Raw genomic sequence first — 22,036 nt, forward strand, 5'->3', positions numbered from 1 at the left:
CACACACACCCACACACATAGAGATGTACAACACTGCTCTCATCAATCACTTGCAATAATCATCGTCCAACAAAGTGGTGAAAGAAGTTTTTTGGTGATTTACTTTTCTGTTTTGTCATTTCTATTAGCAAAACACTCATATACACTCATACAAACACACCTTTGTAGTCTTGGTGTCGCAGGTGTTGGTGAATAAAGAATCGCAGGCCCCCTGGTCTTTGGCAATGTTGATACCATTGGTGCACATTTTATCCTCGAGCACTGTTACACAGCACTGCTCCTGCACTATCCTGTCAGCAAGAAAAAACACAAAACACAGGTGGTGCATTTACTCTCCGCTCTATCAATAATTGGCTTACGGCAAAGCAAATCTGTCTTAGAAGTGCAGCTCATTAAAATCGGCCCGAGGCGAGCCTAAAGGGGATCTCATGTCACACTGAAAACTGACGAATGACTGGGCTGAGTAAGTCTAGAATGAGCTCAGCGATGGACATTGTGTTTGCAATGCTGACAGCTCTCTGAGGTCTGTTCAGATTGTTTAACACCCAAGAAGTTAAACCAAAGATTTCAGTCCCAAGCTGCACATTTGTCCAAAAAATATCTCCATATTCTTTTGCAGAGCAAAATCACTAAAACAAACCTCATCCTACATTCACACCCTATAAAAACAACAAACAAAAAAAGCAGAACAGCAGGGGCCCTAATCGGCTGACTAACATTTGCCAGTATCTGTAGTTTACTTGCAGCCACAATGACATCACCGGGACAGAATCAGTCTGCATTTCTTAAGAATTTGGTGACACAGTTAGGATTTGAGAAATAGCCATAACCATAAAATGAGTAACATCTTGATACAGGATGTATCGTAATTTACCTTCACCTCTGAGATCCCCTTAGGGATTAGCATAACACAAATTTTCTGCAAGAATCATTTAAAAAATGACAATAGCTGTTTAATTGGGAAAAGCAGTACTGGGAAGCAGCCAGCCCAATCTGACAAAAGAGTGCTATCATAAAAATATGTTTTACTTAATGTTTCTGTTCAGATCAGATTTCGTTGTATTGTCTAACTGTCTGCCCAATCAGTTAAGGGAGCGGAGGGGAGGTTGACTGTTCCTCCCTGGTCTGGATCTCTGTCTCCCTGCAGTTTTACAAGACAAAAAAACATAACAAACCAAGTTTTTTTTTATCATCTCTTACCAGAAACCTCTTTCCACATAAACCACTCGAGATCCGAAAGTCACAACAAAGTACACGCCTCCTCTGCAGAACCTTTTAAGGGCACAGTAGCGTGCTCCTGTTTTCCTTTTACCATTTTTCTCCTGTTTTTTTTTTCTTTCTTCTTACGTTGGTGTCTGAAGTAATCTCTCAGATTTCCTGTTATTCCCTCCCTCTATGTCGGATTTCACCTCTAAGGTATTTCCTGGGTTTTGTAACAGCCCCTCTTCTGACCCCCCTCACCTTTTTCCACCCCTAAATATTACCCTGCTACCCCCACAAATCCCTGCCCCTTTTCCTCTCCACTCCTCACACTATAATTTAGACAAATTTGGAATCGCTTACAGTGGCTATGGCAAATGTGTTTGCCATCAGTTTGGCTTATAGGCCCTGAACCTGTGGTAGCACACCTTCTATGGTTACCAGCAGACATGTTATTATCCCATCACTATTAGCGCTTCCTGCTCTCACGTGAAGTGAATAATGTGCCTAGAGATTTATGGGAGTAAGGTAAAGTGATCTCATATTAAGGGCATTTAGACGTTTCCTTAATATCCAGCACATGCCAAATCACTTGGGCCCAGTACCATGGATAGAAAATGTGATTTTAAGAAATGCAGCATTTAACAGCTTGGAAGTCTTTAAACTACCACACTTAAACATAACAGAGGAAGGTAGCAGTCAGCAGCGGCTTACCTGCATGTGGTTGACTCAGAGATAAGGGGCAGGGATGCACAGTCTTCATGATCGGTGCCATGCTTTTGCCCATTTTTACAGCAGTCCTCCATTGAGATTTGTTCTGCTCCTATTAAAAACAACATTGTTTTTACCTTTGCATGTACAAACAGGTGAATCACAACAGGCCCCACATTATAGTGCTGGCCACCTGCCTGCCTACACACACACACACACACACACACACATCAAGTGCCTAAACACACTGTGCCTCAAATATATATCAGATGGCAAACTTCTGAGCATCATTTGAGGGGAATGAGCAACATTTATCCGATGAGCATTTGTCTTTCAGCAAGACCAAACAGTTTTTATTAATTGAGCAATGATGATCTGTTTTTTTTGTCTCTCTTTCCTAAACAAAAGACAATCCTGCTATTGTGACCCAAGACAAATTGTATAGCAAATAAACAAAATTCAGAGTCTGTTTAACGATATGAAAAAAAGCCTTGAGAGATTTTTTTGTTTGTTTTTTGCCAAAGACAATGAATGATGGATATGTTTTTGCAGAACCACATGAGGCCTTTTGACTGGAGCGCGACCAACTCTGTGGTAATCTGGCTGTTTATTCATGTGGATTAGAGAGTTTGGAATGCTTCGACTCTCTAAACAATCAGCCGTAACAATCACATCAAGCACGTTCGTTTGCCTGTGGTTAGTGTGTTATATGCCAAACGTGAAATAGCTTTGGCAGATCCACGTCTTGGGCTATTTTTCCAGTTTTTTTGTTGCCTGTGTCTCAAACCAAGATCGGTCTACAAAATTGACATTAATCATCGTTATTTCCCCCCTGAGAGGAAAAAGAGAAAACAAATATTGAATTATCCAGAATAGTGATTGTGAAATACCTCAAACAGAACCATCTGCGTCTAGCAGGAGTAAGCAAGATCAGATAATAAGTTAGATTAGGCAGGTAGGGAGGGAGGACAAGTGTCTGGAATTGCAGTCCACAGTTTTATAGATTTGCTGCCCTCTCCCAGAGGTGCAGGAGGAATGTTTTATTATGACCATTAAATCAAACTAGTCAAGCTGAGGCGAAAGCGGGAATAGTTGTTATCACAAACAGTCTGCACACTGGTAAACCTCGTGGAAACACAACGCAAGAGCTGCTGTAAAACTTCATTTCTCAGGTTCATCACAAGTTTCTATAAGTCCCTCTTAAAATCTAGAACTAATATGAGGAGAAGCATAACAATGACACAAGAAAGAGTTCTTTAAAAAATGACACGTTTTGATTGTTGTCTGTTTCTTTAAGAAAGTAAGCGAGGTTACAGGAAAAAACAACTGTGCCCATTCCTACTACAGAAAGGAGGTTTAACCTGGCAGAAAGGAGCGAATATGGATATAGGATTTATTGGTAGACAGGCACATTAGCTGACTCACTACTGACTTCTGGAAGTCTGGCACATCACAGTATTCTCTGGCCAATAAACCTTGTAGCAGCTGGATGAAATGAGATGACATTTTAAAAGCTTTTCACATGGACCTACCAAGCAGGCTCCCCCAGCCTCTCTCTCTCTCTGTCTCTGTCTCTCGCTCACTGACTTAATTTGTTTTCTGAATGTGTAAGTAACAACGGGGTTTTCCAAAAAAGCTAGGAAAGCAAAACTGTGCTCACAAATATGGATGTTTATTAACAATAAAGAATCCTATTTAAATGTGTGTACCCCTGTGCATATGTGTAATGTTTTGGGGTTTTTTACCACTTCCAGTAACTGACACCATCTTGTCAAAACACATGATTTGTATTAGAACTGGAAAGGCATCCAAGAGGTGTCCAGAGTCCAAAAAAATGAACTAATCCTAAACTCTTTCTTAGCTTAGTCAGTGCATTTTAAATGCCAGGAACAGTTGGTCACTTATTCTAAACTTCCCCCAGCGATCTGTTCTGGACTTTTCCCCTCACAGTAGCGTTCTGCTGATAACTAACTCTAACCCACTAGGCATCACTGACTCATTCCTTTGCTACCGCTGTCTGCTGACTTGAAAACCTAAGATTGAAAGACCAGAAGTGCTTTAAAACTGCATGGCTTCTTGTCTTTTATCAAAAAAGAAGAAGAAGAAGAAGCAAACCAGGCACAGCTGTGCTCTGGTTTAGATACAGCCTGCCATAATTCTCAGTCTCCTCGGTGCATTGTCTGTCTGGAGAGGGCTAATTTCCATTTTGGATGATGTTGTAGCTGTGAGGGCCATTCTGTCTTGGCAGAGCAGCACATGTCTTGTCTGCGTCTAGACGCCTCATGTAAACAAGGCATAATGAGCATAATGAGCCTACTCGTGGAGCCCCGCCTACACAGAGGTGCTGGCCTCAGACAGACATCACAACATAGAAGTGTGCATCTCTTTCATAGGCACCACTCAAAGCTTACATGTGGAAGCTTCTTCCAATCTTGATATATACAAAAGGCTGAAACCAAAGTCGAGCTTATCTATCTGGAATGCATTTGGTTATGCAGTTGGTTGAGCTGATACCCAGCAGATCTGCAGAAAGACCTGCAACACAACCTCCTACAGAGAAGGCAGCTGAGAGAAAGGTCCCCCTGCTGACTGTGAAATTGCCCCGTGTGTGACCACAGCACAGTGGGCTTTTTAAGACACGGCTAGTCTTATGATTTGGTGACCCTGCTGTGAGGCTCAATCTCACCCTTCTGTCTAGGACCGCCCTGCCCTGGTGAGATACTGGTTGCTCTTACATAGCATCACAGCATACCAGCACTCGGCCTTTGACTTTCAGGGCAGAGAGTGAAGAAACCTCAGGCAGGGATGACTTTTGCTTCACAACTGGTGTGAAACTACATTTTAACACTCTCCATGTGGGGTAACATATCATCACTTCATGGAATGGAGTGATTCCACTCCACAGTGTAACTAAATAAAACACAGTAGTGAGAGAGTTAAAGGTAGAAAAGGTTAACTGTAAAGTTCTATAGTTGTGGGTTTTGTTGATGCAGTGCACAAAAAGTTGGAAAATGGTTTAGATGGCACTTTATATGGTCACAGTGCTACTTATTGTACATTGTAAGTGGTAATAAAAAAAGAAAGAGGTGTGGGATTATAATATTATTTTATGCCATGTTAGACCCCTAATTAAAGTTTGTGAATTATTATGTAGTTTTAGTTTGCATTATTCTCCTGAATTAGAAGAAGGTGGTAACTATTGCATTTGTTAAACTGATTTGCATTACATTAGACTGCTGATTTATTGTGAATGAATGACATTGTTTTATGATGCATTATACTGCTGAGTTATAAGAAATACTGTTCGCAGAAAGTCATCGCCTTATTTGTCTGATTAGAAGAGAACAGAACATACTGGAGTTTTCTGCCCCATCTCAGCAGGAGCAGATAAACAGGGAGCCAAGGTCGTAGCTTAGGCGCTGTGTGAGAGAAAGCATGTGGATGTTTAGGCTTTTATGAATAGGTGGGGGCCACTAGAGGCTATAAGAGGTTGATCAATGCTCCACCATTTTGAGATCGGATGCTGTCTGCGTACGGTGTCCATCTCCCACGCGTGTGATCATTAAAATCATCGTTTGACTCAACCTGGCCGGACCAGTGTTGTTATTGTGGTTTTTCCTCTTGTATCCATCCCCAATATTTGAATCCGTAACAGAGGAAAAACAATGATTCTAAACAATAGTTTCAATCTTTTAATTTGAGATGTTCGAGCCTTAGCAATTTTAATAAAGACCTGCAACACTTTGAAGCACCCACCTTTGCAAACTTTGCTTTCATCACATGCCCCAACTAGCCCCCAGACAAATGCATCACTTCCCCAAGTATCACCCTTTAGCCTGTTATCTGTCTGCTTCTTACTTTGAGTACTTTAAAGTGAAGCTGTCATGCAATATGCGCTATTCATCCAAATCACTGTCACATGCACAGTCCCACTGCTTGGCTCACCTAGCAGCAGTGATACCCAGCTTCTCACGCTTACCTTGGCCAAGAAGAACTCCGAACAGAGAGAAGAGCAGCGCTACGCGCAAAGCCATTGACAGAGGTGAGACTCAAAGTATCAAAAACTGGAGAGAAACAGACGTGGACGAGGTGGACTTTCCGATGCTGGTTGTTCCGCGGGGATGTGTGAAAAAGCTGCAGTGCTCCTTAAAAAAAGATGAAGAAGAAGCAGCTAGACTGGGAAAAGAAGTGGATTTGATGGAGCTGAGAGTCGCAGTTGCAGCTTGACTGAAGGAATGAGCCTCTAATTACGGCACCGCGAGGGGCGGGCTGAGGGCCACAGGCGCACACTTACTGCTTATCTTGTTTGTGTGGCTTATTTCAAACCACATCGCAGTTAGAGTTTATGATTACAATATATAATTTACAGATAGTATATTTTAGCGAGTGTACAAAAGAGCTGTCGTTTTAAAATACCTCCTATTGCAGATCCTTTGTTGTTGTTGTTGTTGTTGTTAAGTGTCCTGAAGCAACATCTGAAAAACTGCCTCTGGAGATGGGACTCGCAGTCATCTCCGGGCTACTGTACCGTGAAGTGTGCGCTCACACATGGAAACTGCACTTCCATCAATGGCAGAGCAGAGTATTTCTGCCTGTGACTAATGACTGTAGTGATTACCCAACATCTGGAGCTGGTTTGGGGGTATTTTAAAAATGTGTTGTGGCTATGTCCAGACTGTAAGCCTTGAAACCTTTTGGATTCCTCTGAGGAAATAAGGGGAATAAAAAATAAATAAATATTTTCACTACCACTAACTGCTGTTATTCGCTGTTATTTCTGAGTTTGGTGCACTTACAGAGACCTAAGACCTGGCTCTGTGACACCCCCGCCTCCCAACCCATCCCACCCTTAATATTGTATCTTCACAGCAGTGTCACAGGTCCCTGCAGTCCTACTATAAAGCTTAATTTTCTATAGTAATGTGAATGAATTCAATCTTCCCTAAGTGTGCCACATGTGTGCAATCAACATCAGTCAAAGTGCTCACGAGCTGTGAAAAGTGGCTACATATAAACAAGCCACAGACGCATGCACTCACACACGTCTACCAGAACTTGCAAGAAGTGGAGAAATAATTGATATAGTGCTTTATAAACATTTTGTACCAACTAAGACCCTCTGCAAATTCAATCAGTCTACTGGCTCTGGGCATTGTGACAGAGAGAGATTAAATGATCTTCTAATCAAAGCCATATGGCTCCACCACCACCAGTCTAACCAACAAGAAACACCACCAAGGGCTTGATATAAGGACACCACAGGCATATAAAAAAGGCCACAGGTATATGACTGTCATAAAAGGATAACTGCCCTTTTAAATGTGTAGTGCTTGATGATCCGTGTCTTGATCTCTTTGTGCTTCCGTCCACTACAGTGTGTATTTTCTGCTAGTACTCTGACAATCTCTCTGTAAAAGTACATTTTAATACAGCACACTGGTGTTCTGAATGTTGTAGCTCATTTAATAGAATAAACAAATTGCAAATTCTTGGCAGTTCTCTTTCATTTCACTATACCACACCAGTTTTACAGAGGTGGGTAACTGGGGTAAGTTGTTAGGATGAAAATCCACAGCTTCCTTTCTCAGTATATGTATCAAATTGCAATATTTCTAATATAATATTTTTGAAAATGGGCTTTATATTATAAACAAGCTTCGGGGGAAATTGTTTGAGCAGGTAATCCATCACAGAAAGGTTTTGTCTCTTTTTTATTTCCTCCTTTTTCACTTCACCTGCATGGGAAATGGGAAATACTTTTGAATCAACCTGCACTTGGACACTACAGTACAGCAATTAGACCTTGCCACAAGTAAAAGCAGACACGGTGGGGTGGCTTTTGTAATGGATTGCCAAATCATTTGGCAAAATAAGCAAAGTCTAGTATCAGCAAGACAGGAAAAAAAGTTGCTATAAATCCTAAACGGTGTTATCAAAAAGTATTTGGCCCCTTCCTGATTTCTTTGTGTTACTTTCTCACAGAAACAGAAACGTCCACGACGCAGGACTTTGTTGTGTTCTCAACCTGTGGGTTAAGCCTCTACTAGCAGTGCATATGTAGTTCTTGGAGACCTCTATGAGCCAAGGATCTAGGGGGGTTATCACAATAACAAAGGCAATTACTTTTTCACACAGTCAGGTATGTTTGGATAGATTTTTTTTTACCTTAATAAAGTTACTTATTATTTCAAAATTGCATTTTTTTTCTTTCTCATAGTTACCACTGTTGCTTCACTCAAGGACATGAGTTTAACTCCACCATCTGGCCTTTCAGTGTGGAGTTTGCATGTTCTCCCCATGTTTGCATGGGTTGTCTCTGGGTACTCCGCCTTCCTCCTCCTCGCCAAAGACATGCAGTTAGTGAGTTTGGGTTAATTGGTGATTCCAAATTGCAGTGACAGAAAACCATTCATACTCACATTCACACAATGTGAGTATGAATGGTTTTCTGTCTCTGTGTCAGACTGTTGACCTGTTCAGGGTGTACCCCCACCTCTTGCCCTATGGCAATTAGGAAAGGCTCCAGCGCCCCCCAGCAGCATTTGGTTTTTACTCTTATTTTCATCTATTGTTAAAATGTGTTTGATGATCTGAAACATGTAACAAATATGCAAAACAAAAAAAGGAAAGGGGGGGGGGTGCTCTGTGTGCTGTACCTTTGGGTTAAGACTGTAGTACTACTATAGTAAAGCATATGTAGTTCCTGGAGTCCTCTATCAGCTGAAGACGTAGCAACCCCTTCTTAGAATTATCACAACAAAGGGCAAGTCTTTACTGCTGACCAATCCTAATCTTATCTAATAAGAGATAATATGCCATAAAAGGAATGAAGAATGTCCAACATGAAAGCCAGGACCCTGCCATGCTTCCAGTCCAGCTGGCTGGAGAACAGTCAGAGGGCAACTTCCCATGCCTTTCAGTCCACCAAAAACAACTAAGCCTCATTCCTTCGCTCCACCTCAAATCTACATTTGGGTTTTAACAAGTAAACGCAGCATGAGCTGACTTGCAAGCTAATAGGTGAAGGAAATTGGAGTGGCCAAGGTCGCATTCAAACAGTGTTAATCTTGTTGTTGGGGGTGTAGCGCAGCTCCTTTGAAGCTCCTTAAAGCTGGTCTTGCCACGTCTATGTCAATCTGCAGAGGGTCACAAACACATCAAAGGCAGACTGAAATCTGCCCCGTGGGACACAAAGGAGTTTGTAGAACAACATTAAACTCAATTAACATGGAGCTACCGAGCAAAAAAGGCGTAGAACATTAAACCTTAGCTGGAGCTGCTACTCAATATATAAGGAATAACAGTTACTATACTTGTTCAGTTATGCAAGTTGACCTGAATGCAGTATGTGTATGCGTAAATGTTTTGACCTCTGGTGATGAGAAAACCATTCTCCATGTCTTATGTTTATAAGAAAGCTTTTTACGTCAACATTATACCCCTGACGGATATAATCACACATATTGTTACATGGGCAGCGTCACCAGAATATATAATATAAAGAAGCCAGAATATACATTAAAAGATGGTAAATAAAACTGTATTTTCCTTCACGATGTTCTGGCTGTGAGGGGCCTTGAAACACATTTTAACAATAGAAACCTGAGAGTTTGTGATTACTGTCATTTGAACAACTAAAATGTCAGGTTTCAGTCAGAAGTAGAAATACTGCAAAACCTACTAGCTTTAATTCTGATTTCAACACAAAAAAGTACCATTTGATGTCTGAATTGATAATTCTTGTCATGCAATACCATTTAATCATTAAAACTAAAATGTATTTGGTAACTTGAAGGCAATATTTTTTAATAAAACAGTACACACCACACATTCTTTGTGCCATCTGGCACATATCCAATTGTTTAGGAAAATTGGAGCTTTAATCCAATACCCTCTTCTCCACTGTGACAGCTTGGTGCATCCTGGGAATCTGAATATGTGCGTTGGCGTTTTGCAAGTGGGAATATATTGTCAAGAGATTGGAGTTGAGAATCTTGACAATCGGGTGAAGCAGCCTGAAACATCTCTGGTTTGATTTCTGGAAAGGTCTGATCAGGGTAGATGAGCTTCAGATAATCTTCAAAGAGTTCTTTAAATCTCCTACATGTCACGGCAAGTTCAGTGTTACTCTGGCACTGAAGGAAGATAAAACGAAAAGGATGAAACAGTTTTAATAACAGGTGTCAAGAACTGAATAATAGTTATTGTTGCAGAATATTTGTCTATGGTACCTCACAGCAGGCCACACAGTTTCCAAAGATGAGCCTGATGTCTAATACAAACTCTGCGGGGTTTTGATAGCACATACTCTGCTCAGCCTCTAGACGGTTTTTCACTGTGGAAAAACTCACTGGTCCCTTTATAGTCAGACTGTCATCAGCATGTACCTGTAGTATTTAGAAAGGAAATGATAACAGAACAATAACACATTATTGTCATTTTAGTTTTTTCAAATCTGTGGTGTCCATCGACATGTAAACAGCATGCACATGGGACTATGGAGTTTTACCCTGTTTTGCCATGTAAAAGTTCAAATAAACAGCTATTTCAAGCCAAACCACCAGAATCACACTGACCCCTCAAGTCCAATTATCAAACACTGCAAGTTCTGGGCCTGCAATGAACTTACGGTTTATTTACAGTAAAGCTGCTCTGCCTCTGACTTCTAATTTCTGTCATCACTGATAAATATGGTGCATTACATACAATTAAAATTACAGTTACAGTAACTCCATCTGACAGTAATCCTGTTAATTTTTCCACTATAGTCAGTCTTACGTTCAGACTCACCAAGAGAGATGCAGACTTTTGAAAGACTGAGTTGAGCTCACTGCAAAACAAGTACAGCAACAGCCTCTCACACTTCTGCAACACAAAAAATAAGCCTGAATTAATACATGTCAGAACAACCAAACACATTTCTCCCATCTGTGGTGTGTCAAGCAGAATATTAAACTGGTAAGAGTCGTCTCTCAGGATCTCTCAACACCGTTCTGCTTTGTGTCAGCCCTTGCACTCTTACCAGTTGTTATCAGTTATTAAATGCATGATGCAATGTCAGGCATCTAGCCCTTCAGATACTAAGTTTAACAAACCACTGTTTTAAAGCAATGTAAATGTTTTACCATAAAAATAACAGCCTTGAAATCCTTTTGATGGTAAACTGATTTGTAACAGGGTGAATGACGTCTTTATTTCTACTCCCTGCCTCCAACGCCTGTTCTGGCAGTGTTGTACTTGGAAGTGCAGGTGAAATCTCCTGGGAAAATGAACTGCGTAGCTGAAGACTGAGCCAGCAGACAAGACCCTAGTGTGACAGCACAAGTCTTGGTTGCACGTAGGAGAAGGCAGTGCACTGCAGAAGCAGATGAGAATATTAGCTAACCTAACAGCTATCACGTACAGGATGACTACACATTTACTTTTTCCATCAAACATTTGCTTTATGCATGATTTTTTTAAAAAAAAACAGAACTTTTCTTGTTAAGATAACAAACACAAAATTAAACAAGGAACTCCCTTCTAACCCAAGCTATTTCAATTTCAATTTTATTTATACAGCACAAATCATAACACGCTTCAAGATGCTTTATATTGTAAGGTAGACGCTACAATAATAGAAAATCCCAACAATCATATGACCCCCTGTGAGCAAGCACTTTGGCGACAGTGGGAAGGAAAAACTCCCTTTTAACAGGAAGAAACCCCAGCTGAACCAGGCTCAGGGAGGGGTGACCATCCGCTACAACTGGCTGGGCAAGAGAAAAAAGACATGAAAAAACTTGATGGTTCATTTCCCAATTGACTGACACTCCTGGTCAGGGAAAAGCAGATGAGCTGCACTATTTTACTACTTACAATTACTATTTTTTATTGGTGTTTGTACCCATGATTTAAAATCGTACATTTAGGAACATAAGCGCTGGTTACAAATTAAAGTAATGTCGTTTAAACTAACAAGTTTTCTGCCTCCTACACACTATAATCAAGTAACATCCCCACATAAACCGAGACGAGTATTTCTATAAATGTAAAGTTATGTGAAATGTGCTGAATGTGAGAATGAAAAGATCAAATTTGAACATTCAGACATTCGGCCTATATTAAGACAACATAACTGGTGGATCAAACTGAGGTAAGATGGGATGATCTATCTTATTGCAGAGAACGCAGCTGTATTTACAGTTTATATCTTATATAATGTAGTCATAATGATAACTGGTGATTCTCTGTTAATGAATGAGTGGATTTGTTTTTTTAAAAAGATGCTGCTTACTGGTGTTTTACAAAACGGCTGTAAATTTGGAAAATACATGACTTATCAGATTATGCTGAATTCTGAACTTAATTTGAATTACTTGGCATTCAAGTCATTTGGCTATTGTAGTATTATCATTATTATAATTACATAAATGGTAGTAAATCTTTTTTTTTTTTAAAAAAAGCACTGACTCGTTTGTCCACAGGGGAAAATGCTCCTTCAAAATCCGTCTCCTTCTTTATCGTTTTGGCTTCAGGTTTGCAGACATACTCCATCTCAGGCATTAACAGGTCACAACAGAAAGTGCAAAACCATTCCCTGCTGAAAAAGAGACCATTTACAGACTGAAAACAACAGCCAGTAAGCAGTAACTCACATCAACAAGTGCATAATGCTGCAGTCAGATAGATGTAAATCTCACACCTCCAAGATGTAAAAATCAACTTGCCAAAAGTGGATTTGTTCTGACGTGCTTTTAATTCCACAAAGAAAACAAGCGATTGAATTGCTATTAAAATGAAAACATATGAGCTGTGACATTTTCATCCAAGACCAGTAATAAATAAAGTTTGATGGAGCTGACCTTGGAGATTTGAGGAGAGCTGGAATGTGGCACGTCAGATGAAAAGCTTTATGACATTTTTGGCAGCACAACAGCTGTCCTGTAGTCTGACACACAGCACACGAGGCCTCATTAGAGTCTTCCAGTTGGGTTTTATTTTGCTCTACCTGCTGCTGTTCCCCCACTGAACTGATATGAGTTGGAGGTCCAGTCTTACTCTGGCCCAGTGGCTCACTTGGAACGTGTGAAGGGCAACAGGGTTTGTTGTCTGTGCTATGTATACAAGTCTGGACATCTTCACCTTGGGAATTTATTTGGGGTTGGTCATCTGTGCTGTCGGGGAGGCTGGCTCTTTGTTTGGGATGTACCTAAAAACAAGAAAACAAGAACTGAAAATAACATAACCAACATTTTACAGATTTATCACGGTGCTGAAAGTTTTCATGATTGGTTATTACTGCATTATTATTATTATTATTGTTGTTATTATTATTATTGATAGTAGTAGTAGTAGCTTTAGTTTACATAGCATTTCCCTGTCTATTCCTTCCACCGTCTTGTATTTGTCAAAGTCAAAGACCATATGTACAGTTATACACAGGAATTTGAAACTGCAATGCTCCCATGGCCCTCAGTGTACACAAAAAATCTAAAGGGAGAAAAGGGGAAAAAATAATAAAATAAAATAAAATTCTTATGTACAAGACAATAAAATACTATACAATTATTTATGCATGTATTATTAAATACGATTTATGCATCACTGCCTTTTCCAGTCTTTGATATCATGTCTAGTTTGAGTCTTCTTGTCTATGAGTTTAATCTTTGTCTTCTGGTTATTTCCTGTTTTACTTTGAAGGTGAGCTATCTGTTGTGTTTCCTCCTACTTTCTGTTCTTCCTCCCTCTGTGATTGCCATCCTTACCCAAATTGTTTTCACATATTGCTCATTACTTTTACCTGTGTTCTTCTACTTCCTGCTGCTTGCTGAGTTAACTAGTCCCCTGTGTACTGTATATATATAATCCTGTGTTCCTCTTTGAGAAACACTGACTAAGCCCATTTTATAGGTGGACACCTGATTTGTTGATGTACTGATCAAATATGGACGTTTAAAGGGAAACTTTGGTTTTCATTTGCCAGTCATTCATAATATTCAATTCATTTATGCAGCTCCAAATCATAACAACATCCACCTTAAGATGCTAAACAATCACAATCATCTTTTTAATCACTCTTAGCCAGATTGTTTAACACAATCTTGGAAAGTGGGAGGATGCCTGATGAATGGAGAAGTGTACTGATATTGCTGTTCAAGAATAAGCATGATGTGTAGATCTGTAGTAACTATAGAGGGATAAAGGTGATGAGACATACCATGAAGTTATGGGAAAGAGAGGTGACGATCAGTAAGCACCAGTACAGTACAAGTACACTGAAGTCTGCTTCAATCACTACTCTCTCCCTCCTGGGGACACAGTCTAAACACTTCATCCACCTCACTCCAGAATTCCCCTTTCTGTTCTGACATCCAACCTGTGAGACATATGCACTGACAACATTCAAGGTGACCCCTTTTCCAGCTTCATACTCATAATTCTGTGTAATACCACCTTCACCTCAACAATACTAATCTTTTCCTTCAAGATTACTCAATTTCTCTTCGATACCATGGTAGAATCCACCTCCAATGGTCTTGGCCTTGCTTGCCTTCTACCAGGTTTCCTGCCCCAAAAAATAAATCTACCCTACTTCTCTCCATCATGGCATCCAATCTGCTCCCTTTATCAGTCATAGTACCTACATTTAAAGTCCCTACTCTCACCTCTCAAACTCCTGTCTTTCCTTCTTTCTCACTGCCTCCTAACACGCCTTTCCCCGTTCTTCTCTCTCTTGGCTCTTGGCGAAGGCGGTCGCACTTTTTTCCTCTCCTCCTTCCCCTTATCTTCCCTGCTTAGCCTCTTGTCCTTGTCTTGTCTCGTGTGTATTACTTTCCCTCGAACAGTCTCTCACTGTCGTTCTCTAAAACCTAAAAGAGAATTATGGATGGGAGATTGAGAGACCAGTGTCTGAGCTGCTCGCATAAAAAGAAAATTGACAACATCAACACGCGGACACCATGGCGCCAGCTGGGGCTGGAGCCGAACAAAAACTCCCTGATAACGACTGTGCGATGACTTCCCATCCCATGCACACATTTCCCTTCCCCTTCCAATGCCTTCGATGCTTGTTGCCTCCTGGGAACACGAGGCGGGTCTGGGCCCGCGCTGGAGAGTCGGTGCGGTGGCAGGATGACTGCTGTGTTGCCTAGGATTACTCCTTATCCCCTACCCAACCCTCTTGCTGGTCACGTGCTCTATAATGTTGTACTGTGGACATTTACTGTATGTGCTTTTCTGTGCAGAGGAGTTTTTTTTGTTTCCTGTTCTCATGCTGTCCTCCTGTAACCCAGCATGAGTAGAGGTCTCTTTTTTTCCTCTTGTACCTTTCCCATTGTAGTGTACATTTCAGTGTTTTTTCTGTAATGCAACCATTCTCTGACTTGTATCCCCATGTGATGTCTGTGTTGTATGTGTAAGGTCAGGGGGCGGGTTCATTCCACTGCAGGGCAACCTGCCACTGCATGTGGCAAATAAACTTTGAACTTGAACTTTCTTTCATTGTCTTCAGCTTACAGTAGCACAGTTTTCAAAGGGACCCTATTGGCCAACAAGACCAAAGGCAGTTGTTGTTAATGCCGATCTAATATGGAAATCTCATTCTTTAAGATATGCATGGTTGAACTGGCCAAGATTTACCCTTCTTTATACAACCCTCACTGCTTATCCAGGCTTGGGAACAGCAGTAGGAATACACTGACTTGTGACTTGTGAAGTTACAGATAAAAGCAACTAGCAACAATACAAAATCTATACAGTATTTGAAAGAAATCATTCCCTTCTTACATAACTACTTTCATCATCTGGCTCATCTTTGATGACAATTATAGGCCTTGGAGATGATCGTTGTCTCTTCTTTGCAGCAGATCCCACTGCTCCACTAGCCTGGTGTATTTCTGGGGCTTTCCAAAAAATGCTGCTTGGGAACAAAGCAAAAATCAATCAAAGATAAATTCACTTAAGAGACCCATAGCACAGAGTTAATAGTGCCATAACAGAACAAAGAGATAATCTGTGCTTGTATACTTGCAAAAGTGCGCATACTGCTCCCCCCTACCTTGTTTTTTTCTGCGATACTGGAGTGTACACCACTGAACTTTGATGTCCTGGTGCTTCAGAAAAGTTTACAATGCATTTGTCCATTATAAAAAATACAACATTACACATATTCTCTATGCTAAAAAAAAACTGCAAAAAAAACAATATGCAAAAATAATTGCAAACATACCATTTCTGCTTGACAAGGAAGTTTCTGCTCCCTGAGGATAGTTTGGTTTCACTGTATACATTGGACCAGTTGAATCATTTCTCCTGGTCATATATGTGGGCTCAGTCTAAACACACCATTGCAAATCAATTACTTAAAAGCAGATATTATACCATGACAATGCCTTCAGTCAATACAGGAAGTTGCTTACCCTCTGTTGTGAATGAGTTAAACTGACACTACCACTGAGGGGTGGCGGAGTTATTTGTGCATAGAAAGGTGTGGAGAAAAATCCATCCATGGGCTTGGTTTGGTAGGTGGAGCCACTTCCTGTCCTTCTCTGCTGATACTATGATGAATGGAGACAATACAGAAAAAGGGAGAGCATGCCACAATCATTTTACTGCATGTGATAAAAAAGGCCCCACCATTATGCCGCAATCTAAAAACCCAATGCAATGTGACCACAGTATGCTTTGAAAAGTCTCAATCAGCTTTCCAGATTTGTCTGCAGAAGACTGCTGCTCCTTTACTACTAGTTTCCTGTGCAGCTTTAACAACTTGTTCACATCAGTAGAAAACAAATGTCTGCACTTTACATGCCAGTATTGTCCTGCTGCAGAATTGAAACCCAAACATCCAGTGAAGCAGACTAAACAACTTGAATAAGAAGATATTATCAAGCCTTACTCAAGAAGTTTCCCCTTTGTCCTCTGTTACATGCTGGCTTGCTGTTTGTCATGCAGATTTATTTGAGTTACTTTATTTTTGAGCTATAAGTTCATCCAAAACTAAAATCCTTCCTGACAAGGAAAGACATAAATTGCTCAGGATGTGAAAGCTGTCAGCTCTATTTAGGACAATGCCATCTGCTGTCTGTGCTTGTTAAGAAGGCTTGTCAGTCAAACTTAGGCAAGCACACATCCACACTCACACAAAGAAACGCACAGTAACCTGGGGAGAAAGTCCAGGGCTCAGTATGCTCCTAGTTGAGCTAACATGGTTGGGCAGAGGCCTCGTAAACCTGTGGTCTGGTTGGGGAGGCAAACTGTGGGAGGGAGAGCCTCTCTGTAGGGGCCCTGGGACAGTTTGCTGTAGTTGGATGCTTTGGTGCCATGTGCAGGGGGGAGGAGGTGGTTGGGGCTGCCAGTGAGCTTGGGGGTTTAGCTTGTCCACCTGCATCTGGAGCTGAGCCAGAGTGCTATGGGGAGCTCCCAGGGCAATGCTGTGGGGTGAGCCTGAGGAACTCTGCCCACTGTGGGTGTGCTCATGATGAAAACCACCCAGCTGGTGGCCTGGTACACTCTCCACCATTAAAGTGCCTGAGAGGACATACACACAGAGACAGGATGAGCATAACAGGGAGTGATGAAATATATACAGTACAGAAAGAAAATTCCAGAGAACTGTAGGGAGATATATGTAAAACTCGAGGCAGTTAGTAAGTAAAATTATGCTAACTTGGGTTACAATTGGATATAAGCAACAAAAGATAACAATTTCAATTAATTTGTTCCATTTAATCAGTTACTGTATAAACTGTGAAAAATCCACATGTGATGGCATTAGTTTTCTTGTTTTTATATTTCAAAATGCTATGTATCCAGTTTACAGTTATGGAAATTCTGCTTTCCTCAGACACTTCTGTTGACTAAATTAGACAAATGTTGCATTTCATTATGATTGTCAGCCTCAGATGAATATAAACAGCTAGACAAGGATTTTCATTTAATGCTGAGCTCTGCTCTCAATGAATCCTTCATTTAGATAGATAGATACGTTATTGATCCCACAAGGGAAATTTGTGTGTTACAGCAGCATGATGAAGAGTAAAAACAGTACAGTACACACCATGTAAACAACACAATTAAATAAAATGCCACAGGTGCCTAGTAAGGGGGCTTATAGTGTGAGATAGTCCAGGAATTTACATATTTACAACAGTGATAAAAAAAAAAACCCAAACAAATAACAGTAAAAATGAAGGTAGTTCAAAACAGTCAGAGTAAAACTGACATTGTGTGAGAGAGAAGTGCAAATGCATTAATAAATAATAGGATTTGTCATCCAAGTTTTACTGGCCTCCAGCTAACTCCCCGTGACCATCTGACTCTCCTCATGCCTGTTTATTAATACTGTGCAAGTCTCACTTAGATCACCACCACAGATACAATCTTATGGAAGAAGAATGCCCCTAAAATTGTTAAGTAAAATTGAAATAAAATTTCAAGGTATACAAGTTTACTGGAGCAGAAAACAAATAATCCATTCATTCTCAGGGCTGTGGATCACATCATTTGTTAATCTCTTACCCAAATCAACATTTGAGGCCCAGTAAGAGGCTCGGCACTGGAAGCGTATGGTGCTCTGCGGTACGAATGAAGCACTGCATTTTGCCTGAAGGAGGTTTTCGATCTGAAACAGAATCTGCAAACAGAAGGAATGTTATCAGTCATTTTCAGAGGAGGAACATGCATGCTGCAAAAGCCATATGCTTGCGCTTCATCACATCCGAGACATACTAGGCTTAAAGACGACCTGAGATCAGGAAAACAAGACTGTGACAAGATACTGCTTTATGGTTAATTGATTAAAGAGCCCTCACCAAACGTTTACAGTACAAGAGGGCCGTGCCTCCATTCTTGGCTGTGGCCCATTTGATGAAGTCGATGACATGATCCAGGTGTTGGGAGAGATAGCCAATGTCTTCCTGTTGTTTACGCAAGAGACTCTCATGATCTTTTGTAACAGCCTGCAAAAAAAGAAAACGAAAAAGAGGAGTGCAGTGTTAAAGCAGCTTGAGCGGCGGCACTCTGAGCCTCGAGGCCACACGAAACTCACCATACAAATAACATTCTTCTGGAAACAACACCACAGCAAGCTACAGGACTACAGAGTAAAACTAGTCCATGATAGTTTTACTACACAGTATTGTTTTGCTGCATGTAATCGTCTTTGTCATACCTCAAGTTGATCAAGTAGAATTTTGCCCTTTTTGTTTATCGCAAGGATTAAACTGCTGACAGATTTCTTTATTTCATCACATACAGAAGTACGGTTCTGTTCCACCAGAAGAAGTCTGAAAAACATACATTTAAAGTGTGACTAAGAACAAAATATACATTTATTAATATAGAAGAAGTGACTTTTTTTTAACTAGACATCTTTAAGGAAAAATGAAATACATACCCACTATTTATGGAGTCTGATACCTCTTCTATCAGTTTCTTTTTCTCCTGTAACTGATGAGTCATATGCTCCATGTGCTCTTTGTGGTTTTTATAAGCATCTTTAAGGAACTGATAACTAATTCAAAAACATTAGTGAGTTAATACAGACAGGTTAATATGCATAATATGCATAATGAACTGGGGGGTGGGGGTGTAACTTAATCTCTCAGTGAATTTTTTTCTCCGCCTCAAATGCATCACATGGAGAGATCACAGTATCAATCAAATCAATCCATGAACAGTGGTGAAAAAAAATTGCAATAATAATGTATTGTGAGTGAAGTATTGTGATATCATTTCGAGGGGTGCCTGGTGATTCCCACTTCTGTCAATCAATATTACTGAAACAATGCGGTACCTGTGGTCTTTATGCTTGGTGAGTTGGCAGTCCCGACAGGTAAGCAGGTCACATGTCTCACAAAAGAGTTTCAGTGGCTCTTGTTTGTGGATATGACAGAACATCGGCCTCTGATTCGACACAACACAAACGTCTGGAAAACAGCAAAGGGTTATTTTTAAACTAATTCTTACAGTATAAAAAGCATGCAGTGCATACTGATGTATACTTATCATTTTGCCCATTAAAATATTGCGGTAGCAAGAATCACATGATACGTCAGCACAGGCATTAAATTTTTTTAAAACAGCTAAATGAGCAGGTAGGTTTGAGTACCTTGTGATACTTCTGACTTCTGTCTGATCATATGGTCTTTGGTGAATTTGACTCTTTGGTGGGCCTCCACACAGGTGGTACACAAGTACTCCACACACTCAACACAAAACCCAGCAGCTTCAGTGTTGTCATTGCAGGTCATACAGAGCTATAGAAAGAGGAGTCAAGCATCAAAAGTTAATAAATATTTGGAAACATGACGTGGAGATGATGGCTCGGCACATGTTTTACCATTTCTTGTTCAATCAAGGGAATGCAATGATGACCCTTATCTGCTAAGTTGATATCAGTGAAGTTTCTACTGACAAGCATTGCTTCTGCTGCCCAGATTTCAGAGCTACAAACCAACAGAAGACAAGGTAGCTTTGTTTTTATACAGATATCTCCTTTAATATAGTGTGCACCTGCCCATTAAATCACTGCAAATGGAAATCATCTAGTGCCTTATTCTGGTTCTTACAAGAGCAATGTTTTTTTCTGCATGGCCAATGACAAATAAAAAATACAAGTAAAACTTACGTAGTTATATTTTGATAATTACCCTCAAAAACCCAGCCTGTCCCCAAATTGATATTAATTCATTTGTTACCAACCTGGACTGCTCTCTCCACCGTGCTGCTGGGAGCCTCGAATGACTCCTTCACGAACATATTATCCACCACATCTGCCGCCATACATTCCTGCCTGCACACCGGACAGCGGATCACGTTTACTGGAATCAAGCAGGAGCATAGGTGTTGGTGTAAATCAGTAAAACTGTACATTTCTGGTATTATTTACCATCAGATTATATTTTTTATGACATTTAGACATTTAGGTGATTATGGTTAGAGGTAGCTACAAGAATTTGTAAAATGTATGCAGTTATGCGTGCAGCTGCTCTGGTTGTAGAAAAGGTTGACAGCCATTAATCGGTCCTTGATCTGTGTTTGTAAACAAAGTGACTCACGTGGTTTGGTCGCGCCGTCGTCGCTCTGGGAGACGGACGGTTCCGTCACGTCCAGATTCCTCGACGGTAAAGGCAAGCACCTCTCGCAGAAAGTGTGCAGGCACGGCAGAAGTTTGGGCTCCTTGCTATGGAAGCTTAGATGACAAACGGGGCACGTGTCCAGGTCATGTTGGTCGAGTGCACCGGACCGCTCCTCTCGCGTGCTCTCTGCTTCGTTCTCGACTGACAGGACAGCAGTATGTCCCGACTCCTGTTTTTCCATCGCATCCATCGGAAACAGTTTCTGTTCTCCAAGTCTAGTTTACTCTGATTCAACGGCACGTACAGGGAGGGTAGTCTGAAGCGTAGGCTATATCTCATTGCTCTCTAGCCGAAGAGAGCGCCTTCTTCGTACCTGCGTTGTCCTCCGCGCGCTCTCTATCAGTTCAGCATTTGTAAGCGTCGAGGGTATTATTGTCTACGTGTGATATTTTGGGGAAAATAATTTTTGGACTGTTGCAGCAAACAGAAAGCACTAAAGAAAAAAAAGGGTACCTGTGTCGCATGCTCGTGTGCCCCAGATGTTGTTGGTCAAATTAGAGCGCACGCGCTCGTTGAGGTAAGAGTGGGGCGGGGTCAAAATCTTGATATGAGAGCCACTGGCTGCGTGTGCTGTGCTATCAGGAGGACAAAGTCCACTGAGCAGCAAGAGTTTGCCTGATTCTTGTTATTCTGAAACTTTACACAGGGTTCAGTTCAGTACAGTAATACTGTGTTATGCTTCTGGTGACGTTATTTATTTATGGCACTTCATGATAGGCTGTGTGAAATTCAAATGTATTAGGTTTTGTTGGCTTCAGGCTTCAGCCAGGCCTATGGACATTTTTTTGTAACGTTGTAACACTGTTTGCTGAAAAGATACTCACAAAGTGCTGGTGTCATATTCACATTTGATTATGATTATAAGAGTGTTTTTGTTCTCAAGCATTCTGAAAAGCTGGTGAAGAACTGTTTTAAAAATGGACACACTGCTCTGGTTCAGATCAAAGTCACTTGTGCAATTGAGTGGAAGATAATGTCTTCATGGTTCAAGGTTCATGGCCAAT

The 22,036-nt window shown here is 40.8% G+C and overlaps 2 protein-coding genes across 10 annotated transcripts in view; both read right to left on the minus strand.

Moving 5' to 3' along the window:
• The window catches only part of fbln1 (fibulin 1), a 32,152-nt gene extending 25,668 nt beyond the window's left edge, over positions 1-6,484 (minus strand). For both annotated transcript variants that reach the window (XM_005728198.1, XM_005728199.1), the window contains exons 1-3: positions 5,891-6,484; positions 1,915-2,023; positions 161-290 (exon numbers count right to left, since the gene is read on the minus strand). In XM_005728198.1, the coding sequence (XP_005728255.1) occupies positions 161-290; positions 1,915-2,023; positions 5,891-5,945 (294 nt within the window). In that variant the 5' untranslated portion in view covers positions 5,946-6,484. The remainder of the gene's footprint in view (positions 1-160; positions 291-1,914; positions 2,024-5,890) is intronic.
• Positions 6,485-8,552: 2,068 nt separating this feature from the next.
• Positions 8,553-22,019, minus strand: LOC102207575 (transcription intermediary factor 1-alpha-like). Of its 8 annotated transcripts, XM_005728201.1 has the most exons (19): positions 20,952-22,019; positions 20,596-20,714; positions 20,003-20,150; positions 19,688-19,820; positions 19,289-19,405; positions 19,064-19,178; positions 18,705-18,851; positions 18,412-18,526; positions 17,048-17,421; positions 16,311-16,448; positions 16,121-16,226; positions 15,950-16,004; positions 15,679-15,811; positions 12,756-13,102; positions 12,364-12,493; positions 10,702-10,776; positions 10,143-10,298; positions 9,736-10,046; positions 8,553-9,047 (listed from the first exon to the last, which is right to left on the minus strand). In XM_005728201.1, exons 1-18 carry the CDS (start codon positions 21,220-21,222, stop codon positions 9,774-9,776), a joined length of 2,952 nt encoding a protein of 983 aa, XP_005728258.1. In that variant the 5' UTR covers positions 21,223-22,019; the 3' UTR covers positions 8,553-9,047; positions 9,736-9,773. The 8 variants fall into 8 exon arrangements, 7 of the variants coding, with proteins under 7 accessions (XP_005728258.1, XP_005728260.1, XP_005728257.1 ...); XM_005728203.1 differs by lacking the exon at positions 8,553-9,047 and having other exon boundaries at positions 9,131-10,046; positions 12,364-12,490; XM_005728200.1 differs by lacking the exon at positions 8,553-9,047 and having other exon boundaries at positions 9,131-10,046.
• Positions 22,020-22,036: the final 17 nt, after the last annotated feature.

Source organism: Pundamilia nyererei, unplaced genomic scaffold, assembly GCF_000239375.1.
Source record: "Pundamilia nyererei isolate P.nyererei 1_Seehausen unplaced genomic scaffold, PunNye1.0 scaffold00027, whole genome shotgun sequence".
In the NCBI taxonomy this organism is placed as follows: Eukaryota; Metazoa; Chordata; class Actinopteri; order Cichliformes; family Cichlidae; genus Pundamilia; species Pundamilia nyererei.